Genomic DNA, 9,215 nt, shown 5'->3' with positions numbered 1-9,215 from the left:
AAAAAACACACATATATTAAGGAGTAAATCGATTTTTTTAATTTTTATAAATATATTATTTGTTTTCATATTTTATCCTTTAGAATAAATTTTATATTTCCTCATTTATTCCTTTTGCAAGGGCATTTCTTGGAAAAACGTCATTTAATGCTTTCTTAAAACTCTAAGTGGGCAAATATATATGAATAAATTTTTTCTTTAAAATGAACAGTTAATAAGGAACGGAGGTAGTATACAACGGTAAGTTTAAGGAAATTAAGTTAGATATTTTATCATGATATTATTTATTTTAGAGTAAAATAATAATTAATTAAAAATAATTAATTTTGAATTGATTGGTAATTAACTAATTGTGTAGACTGGTTTGTTCATGTGCAGAGCCTCGTAAATAGATAAGGCTAAACATTGTCGGGCTTAATCTACTCAAAAGGCTTTGTAAGTTTAACAGACCGGCTTATTCAAATAAATACAATAAATATAAAATTATTATTATTATTATTACATTGATTTTTTATAATATCATTAAATTATATACTTATTGACTTAATTATATGTTTAAACATGTTATACCATATAATAATTTAACTGCATAAATCTCTTTTGAAATGGATTGATGACCTATACATAGGCGGAGGGAGATGGGACTCTCAAGGGCCATGGTCACCCCTCCTTCTTCAAATCATTCTTAATAATAGTAATTATACTTTTATGGTCACTGTAACATTTGTATCGAATAGTCTAGTTAGAAAGTTAATCTACTTTAAATTCTTTCTTCACCAATTATGTTATGTGATGTTTTTATAATTATAATGATAAAACACAAAAGCTTTCCCACTTCTGTGGTGCTGTAGAGCAAAGTTGATTTGTCTTTCTCACATTTTTGTGTAGTTGTGGAGCTTTGGTCCTAATTATATATTTAATAAAGTTTGGTTCACGCTCAAAACTCACTTACATTTAGAAATATATGAAAAAATTTAAAAAAATGAGAGAGATAATGAATGATGTGATAAAAGCAAAAGTGAGAGATATAAAGAAAAAAACAATGAAAATAAGATGAATTTTTTTTGTGAGGTGCGAGTAAACCAAAAACGCACTTAAAATATTTTATTTTTTTTATTAGTCACAGAGTCATTAGTGTTGGTCACCCCTACTAAGTTTCTGCCTCCACACCTGGGCCTATATATATTTTTTTTGACTTATACGAAATACTGATTTAAATTTTTTTTTTCAAATGCCATGTGCTGTTGCAGAAAATATAAGGTCCAACACTTGAGGAAGGTCTGAATTTAATGACTAAGCATGGATAATGAACGTAAGCACCTTCACAATAAGCATGGATATAGGTATATAACTAACAGTCAGTAATCACACTAATCAGTTGTTACACAATAAGGTAACAATGTTAACTCATAAATCATGACATCAACACAGGATGTGGTTGAGCAATAAAGTTTCACAAAGTTCCTAACAGTGATTTAAATATATTAACTCGTTAACCTATAAATATGTTAACTCGTTACAAAGTTCCTAAAACTTTAAGATTCTCTCTCTTATCTAGAATTTGATTCGATTTGGGCATTGGAGTGTCTTTTAAAGGTACACCCTCCATCGTTCCTCACCATGCTCTGTCATAGACACTGCATTCAGTCTACTTCACCGCACTCATTGTGCTATTTCTAGAAGAATAAATTTGACTTAAAAAGTTTCGGTATAATGTAAGAAATTAATGACATTTTTTTTTGGTCAATGGAAATTAATGACATTGCACGAAGACTTTTGCACTAGATTGACCATTCAAGTAAGTCCACTTTGCTCGAGTATTTGACTACCATTTGTTTATGTATCATAAGAGTTCGTGTGTTATGTTTTTCTGGGTTGGGTGTAAAATAGAATCTGAAACAATTATATTTAATCAGTTTGACTTGGTTCCATTCTTTGAAAGTTTTTCAGCAAATTGAAACCAAATTATATCAAATGTACTAGGGTTGATGAAATTAACTAAAAACTAAGGAAAAACACCTCATGCCCAAAGGATAACAGGTCTCTTATAGAACATTCGAACCTTCAACTTTTTCCTTATAAGATTACCTAGGTGTGGTGGTGGTCGCAAGAGCGGTTGACGGAGGGATTAGGGATTTAGGATTCTATGCTAGGTTGGAATTGGGAGGAGCAGCGGTGGAATGTTTTCACCGTTGCAAGGGAACGAGGCTATAAAACATATAAGAAAGTAAGGGGAACAAGGATTTATGGTTCTGCGAGAATGTGTTGTTGAAATTAGGGGCAACCATGTTCATTCAATTTTTGTGTCGGCCCATATCTGACACTAATAATTTATTTGTAGTAGCATCATCCCATTTGACACTAGGCATTGAGCTAATGGAACTGAGCCTCTTAATTAGTGTCGAGTTAAACCGAAGCTACGTCAATCAACACCGTCCTTTAGGGAAGTTAGAGTTGGCTGAGTTGAGGCTATTTAGTATTGATTCGGCTTACACTATTCGTTAAGTGACGTGATCCTTATTTGAACGATTAACGTCGGCGTGTTAGTTCAATCATCCCTAAAGTGGGAAATCTTAGTATCTTTGTCATGACTAACGGTCTAACAAAAAATTTTAACTCTAAAACAAGCCTTTATTGTGATGATTCAATACACATAATATAAATTTGAGATTTTACTTAAAGAGAATCAAACATATAACACTTAATTAATAACTCATTGCTAGATGAATCGGGACCATGTGGCAAAGGGAGATTTATTTCAAGAGAAATTAAATGTAATCTACAAATACATGGAAGTTGAGGATATGACTTATTGAAACACATCATGAGAAGTAAAATCACTAAATATTACAATCACTGCAATGACTCACATGCAAAGAACATGCAAGGATCATAAAAAAGTGTCATGTTTTCACCTTCAAATGAGTCAAGCTTTACTTAACAAGCGATAAGTTGGAACAGCTAGTAAATGCTTACTTCTTGGAATTGAGAGGCCAAATATCTCTGTCATATCCAATTCATCAGGAGACATGCCCAATGGGAGCTCCCAATTGAAACAATGCACTAATTGAGCCAGAACAAGGCCAATTGTAGTTAGACCCAATTGCACCCCAGGACACCCTCTGCGACCAGAACCAAATGGTATAAGTTGAAAATCTTGTCCACGAACATCAACATCACTATTGACAAATCTTTCTGGGTAAAACACCTCAGCATTTTCTGACCAAACTTTAGGATCTCTCCCTATTGCCCAAACATTGATCAAAACCCGTGTCTTTTTGGGTATGAAATAACCACTGATAGTAACATCTTCTTGAGACTCACGAGGAATTAATAAAGGACCAACTGGGTACAACCTGAAGGTCTCTTTCACCACCATGTTGAGGTAATTCAATTCTACCAAATCAGCTTCCTCTACTTGTCTATTTCTCCCTACAACATTCATCAACTCATCTTGAAGCTTCTTCATAACCCTAGGGTTCCTTAAGAGTTCTGACATGGCCCACTCAATTAAAGTAACAGAGGTATCATATGCTCCTACAATCATGTCGAATATAATTGCCTTGATATTAGTTCTATCGATGTGTTGGTTCATATGTGATAGTAATATGTCCACGAAGTCCATATCGTGATGGCCGCTATCATAAGAAACCTCATGATCTTTGATGATATACTCCACCGCTTGGTCAAATGCCTTACTTATTTTCTTCAATTGTCTTAATTTTCCCTAAAATAGAATAAATAAGTATTCAATATGATATATTATCTTTATGAAGCTATGAAGGACCGACTCTCACACGGACGCGATACACCGTGATATAGTTATCATTCAAAATTAAGTCACTAAGGCACCGCATATATATGTATTATTTTCCGTTAATATTGTGACATAAATGGTTTTATATTATATTTCTAACACGCACTTCACGTAAGAGCTCACTTAAGCTTGAAGCGAGGACAATGTATATGTCTATCTACGATGTGCTGAAATTCAACTTTTTATTAGAAGAATTGAGGACAGTAGAGATCAAATTCTAATCCACTTAGTCAATGTGGCTCTGAAAATATGTCATACAAGTAATTATCCCAAAAATTTAAGCTATTGAATAGATAAGTTCGAAATGTTTTATATTTTATTTCTAACATATACCACCTTTTCAAAATCAAGACACATAAGTTTTGGGAGATTCTAAAAGATACTTCAAAAGGATGACAGTTAAGTTCCACAAAAATGGTGTCTGGCCTCGAGGTACAAATTCTTCATTTGTGGCTCTGATTCCGAAAGTTGATTCTCCTTAAAGCCTGAACGAATTTAGGCCAATTTCTCTGGTGAACTGCATGTACAAGGTTATCTCAAAATTGCTAGCTAACAGGCTCAAATGGGTAATTCATTCTGTTATCAGTGATTGTTAGTTCGCTTTTTTTGGGAACAGAAATATGTTAGACAATGTTCTAATAGCTAATGAGGTAGTACATGAGGCCAAGAGGAGTAAGTTGCCTACCTTTTTATTGAAGATTGATTACGAAAAAGCTTATGACTCTGTCAACTGGGACTTTCTCCTTTATATGTTGAAGTGGTTGAATTTTGGCGATAAATGGATCCAGTGGATTAAAGGTTGTTTGGCATCTTCTACCATTTCTATCCTGGTCAATGGCAGTCCTACGGAGGAATTTAAAATGGAAAAGGGCTTGAGGCAAGGCGATCCCTTATCCCCTTTTCTCTTTTTAATTGTCGCAGAGGGTTTGAGTGGACTAATGAAGAAAGCAGTATTGTTGGGAAAATTTTTTCCATTTAGATTTTGTGGAGGTGCAGGGCCTGAAGTTTCTTTGTTGCAGTTCGCTGATGATACAATTGTGATGGGGGAAGCATCAGTTCAGAATATTTTTACAGTGAAGACTATTTTGCGCTGTTTTGAATTATGTGCAGGGTTGAAGGTCAATTTCTACAAAAGTAAAATTGCAGGCCTGGGAATTGATGATAATTTTCTGAATAGTCTTTCTGTAGTGCTTCATTGCCAACAGATGAAACTTCCTTTTACATATCTTGGACTGCCAATGGGCGGAAATCCAAGAAGATTGCTGTTTTGGGAGCCCGTATTGAACGAGCTCAGGAAGAGGCTATCGAGTTGGAAACAAAGACATTTGTCTTTCGGAGGTAGGCTATGTTTGTTGAAAGCTGTCCTGACTTCTATCCCCTTATATTTGTTCTCTTTTTTTAAGATGCCAGTTGGTATATTATCTGAGTGCAAAAGGATTATGAGGAGGTTTCTCTGGGGTGGTGTAGAGGGTGGAGGCAAGATTGCTTGGGTGGAGTGGTCTAGAATTTGTCGGGCAAAGGAAGTGGGAGGCTTGTGAGTGAAGAATTTAAGGCTTTTTAATTTAGCCTTGTTAGGGAAGTGGTGTTGGCGTCTGATGATGGAAAGAGACAGTCTTTGGTGTCGGATTATTCACGCTAAATATAATGGGGCTGTACATCAAAATGACTCTTATTGGTGGAAGGATTTTCACTTTGTGTGTTTTGGCTCTGAAGAAGGGAAGTGGTTTGACGAGGCTGTTTGTAGACGGATAGGAGATGGAAAATCAGTTTCCTTTTGGGAGGAAAATTGGGTGGGTGGAGGTGCCTTGAGGCAATTGTTTCCAAGGCTATTTATTATATCTTCTTTGAAAGAAGCTTCCATTCATGATATGGGAGGTTGGGAGAATGGAAGATGGATTTGGAAGTTTGAGTGGCATAGGGGATTATTGAGCAGGGAAGAAGTTAGAGTTGAGGAATTGAAAAGTAAAATTGGAAGTTTTTCTCCAAAGGAAGCTTTCAAAGATTCTTGGTGTTGGGTGAAAGAAGGTTCAGGGACATATAGCGTTTGTTCTGCATATGAGATGTTGCAGGGTGACCTGGGTTAGGAGGAAAGGTTAGTGTTCAGTCGACTATGGAAAGCTAAAGCCCCTTCAGGATCGCTAGCTTTGGCATGGAGAGTTCTTATAGGAAAACTGCATACCAAAATTGACTTGGACAGGAGAAATGCACTTCCTGTGAATGCTAGTTTGTCATGTGGGTTGTGTGCAGTTGAGGAGGAGAGTTGCAAGCATCTTTTCTTTACCTGTGGAGTGTCATGGAAAGTGTGGATGGAGATATGTTTCTGGTTAGGAGTACAAACAACTTTTTCATGTGAGGCAGAATCTCATTTTTTCCTTCATGAAAATCAGATTTCTTGCAAAATGAAGGACGGTCAAATCATGAACTTAATCTGGATTTCTGTGGTGAATTCAATTTGGCAGACTAGAAATGGCTCGGTATTCAGTGGTGTGAGGGTTGAGGTTGCTAGAATATTAGAGCTAGTGAAGTACAAAGTTTGGCTTTGGTTGAGAACTCATGATAGGAATGTCATCTCTTCTTTTTATGAATGGGAAAATAATCCTAAGGAATGTATTGCTATGTTGCACTAATGCTATCCTTTGCTGCGTTATTGCCGAGTTGCTTAGGGAGGCAGATTTGTTCTTCTGTTTTAAGTGGCACAATCCAAATTGCTTTGGTGGAGTTTTTGTTCATTTGTCTAAGAGATGAATTGATTAGCTTGGCTTTAAATTGGATGTTATTACTACTGATACGTGGAGGTGGAGCTTTTGTGGAGCACAATTAGTGAGTTTTTTTTTTTTTTCTGTACTTATTCTTTGTGGAGACTTTTTGGTTTGGTAATGTGTGTACTCTTTTTCCTTCTAGGTTTTTCCCAAGGGGATTTTCCTAGTAAGGTTTTAATGAGGCATACCTTATCAAGTTTTGCTCCTTTGGGTTGGGTTTTTTTTTTTGGGCTTTTGTATGTATTTACATTTTCTTTTTTACTTCATTTTCTTTGTATTGGGTTGAAGTACCCCTTGTACTTCTTTTTAATATAATTTTGGCTTATAAAAAAAACATATAGTTTATTTATAAACAAAACGTAAAATAAATTCATAAGCTCTATGCCGACTTGAAAAATAAATTACCATTCATTTTACAATGTAAATACTACTAGTCTCAAAAAGAACTAATTTATCTAAAAGTTTCATATCTTTTTCTATCATCATTGAAAAGAACAGATTCTGGTTCGTCCAATGACAAATTAGTAATTTTAAGAATTCCACTCTGATCAAAACTCACGGCCCACATGTTAATTTAAAATATAAAAGATATATATTTTTGAACTTTTGAAAAAAGGGTATTGTTTCGTAGCATTGAAAATTAGTGGGTTCAATACTATTCACTTCATTATTTAGAACAAAAAGAAGGGAGTTGCAAATTTAAAAGCTCGTTATAAAAGAAATCATGTCAAATCAAAATAAAAGGTATGAAACTCTTCCATTTTGAGTGGGTACTAAAACAATTCTTAAAAAATTAATAATATCAACAAGTGTCCAGCTAATAAGAGGTGCCGACTTATAGTATTTATGCCGATAAAAAAATATTTTGCTCATGCCGCAAAAAAGTGTCAGACGCGCGCCGACATAGGGACATTCCTTTGAAGAGAGGTGTATGTTCTTCACATATGAAAAGAGAGGGGAAATTAAAATTTTAGTTGACGATGATATATTTACCTGAAGATCAAAGGTAGCAGCCCAAGGTATAAAATCTCCCAGATTAAGAGCGCCACTCAAGTGCAGAGCCTCATGAACAATCCTCTTTATGTCGAATCTATCATCTTTACTGCGTCCTAGTACCATTTTAAACACTACACTCTCCACAACCTTCCCAACCTTGTCAGTGACATCCACAACTTCTCCTGACTCTGCAGCTTTCACAAGTGACTTTACAAGCAATCCCAACTCTTCCTTCCTCAAAGGAGCAAAGCTTGCAACTTTTGATGCACTGAGAAGCTGTGTCATGCTCATCTTTTTCACGTTGCGCCAGTAGGGACCGTACTCAGACCACACCATTCCCTTTCCGCCAAAAGACAAGTACTCAGAAGCTTGGGTTTTGGGCCTGCTAGCGAAAATGGTGTCGTGCGTCTTGAGGAAGAGCTCGGCAGCTTCAGGGGAAGAAGCCACAATGGTTGGGACCTGTCCTAGCTTCATGGACATGATGGGTCCGTATTTTTTGGCAAGGGCTTGAAGTGAACGATGTGGTAGTTTTCCTAACATGTGGAGATTGCCAATGATGGGAAGAGGTTTGGGACCTGGTGGGCGTTTGTGTTTCCTATCATGTTGACTCTGTTTTGCATGAAGAAACAAGGCTAAAGATAGAATGAAAATGAATGTGACAAGCAGTATTGGCATTGCTAAATGTTGTAACATTTTTCTCCTCAATGTTTGGTTGATTGAGATTAGAGAAGAAGGGTTTGGATATTTATAATATTGAGTTGCTTTTGGTCTTGCATGGGGGGAAATGGGTTCCTAGGGACAGGGGGTTCGAATCTCTAGGAAGTAGAATCTAACTTGTTAGTCAAAAACATTTATATTGCCCCAGTAGAAGCCTAACTTGGGTTGAATAAAACCAATACGCTTACATGCACATGTCTTCACCAGTATTGCTCAGATCTCTAGATCTTGCATCTTGCAACTGTGACAAGAGTATGTAACTTCCACGGTGTGTCAGTCCGGCGGCTCTCATTGTACAAGAATGGATGAGGCGGCTAAAGAGTGGATCAAGCCAGAACATATACATACAACCTAGTCATCCCTTTTCCATCATTGACTTATTAGTTAACAATAATGTTTTGTTGAGACTCCACCGTAAATAAAGAAGAAGTAGAAAGAAGAAAAAGATAGAAAGAAAAAAAAAAGTGAGAGATGTGGTTGATGATTTGATTAAAAGAGGTAGATAAAAGGGAAAGTAAAAATGAAGTGGAGATATAAATGAATCATAACTCATTGGTTAAAATCCTAGTAGATAATTTACACTAACTAACAACACAAATACTATAGCTTAAATAAATGGACCACTCATATTATTAAGTGATCAGCTTACTAACACATCTTGGTCTCCATCATGAACTATCCCATTTTATCAAATCAGAAACTACAATTGATTACAACGTACAAAAACTAATAATTAATTCTAATAATATCTCACTTAGGCAAATCAATTGCATAATTTTTATTTTAGTAAAAAACATTTTCAAAATGATTCTCAAACTAATGACTAATGTTATTCAATATGCGATATCGAAGTACAACTTTGTCCTACGAAAGTAAAGTAATATTTAATCATGATGATCATCATACTCTTTATTGAAACTGGAACT

The 9,215-nt window shown here is 35.5% G+C and overlaps 1 protein-coding gene across 1 annotated transcript; it reads right to left on the bottom strand.

The window, feature by feature from the left end:
• Nucleotides 1-2,739: 2,739 nt before the first annotated feature.
• Nucleotides 2,740-8,392, bottom strand: LOC130738920 (cytochrome P450 CYP736A12-like). The gene is made up of 2 exons (XM_057591102.1): nucleotides 7,570-8,392; nucleotides 2,740-3,727 (listed from the first exon to the last, which is right to left on the bottom strand). Exons 1-2 carry the CDS (start codon nucleotides 8,263-8,265, stop codon nucleotides 2,927-2,929), a joined length of 1,497 nt encoding a protein of 498 aa, XP_057447085.1. The 5' UTR covers nucleotides 8,266-8,392; the 3' UTR covers nucleotides 2,740-2,926.
• Nucleotides 8,393-9,215: the final 823 nt, after the last annotated feature.

The sequence above is a fragment of the Lotus japonicus genome, chromosome 2, assembly GCF_012489685.1.
Source record: "Lotus japonicus ecotype B-129 chromosome 2, LjGifu_v1.2".
NCBI lineage: Eukaryota > Viridiplantae > Streptophyta > Magnoliopsida > Fabales > Fabaceae > Lotus > Lotus japonicus.
Note: the sequence above shows the minus strand (reverse complement) of the source record. Positions and strands in the feature narration are given on the sequence as shown.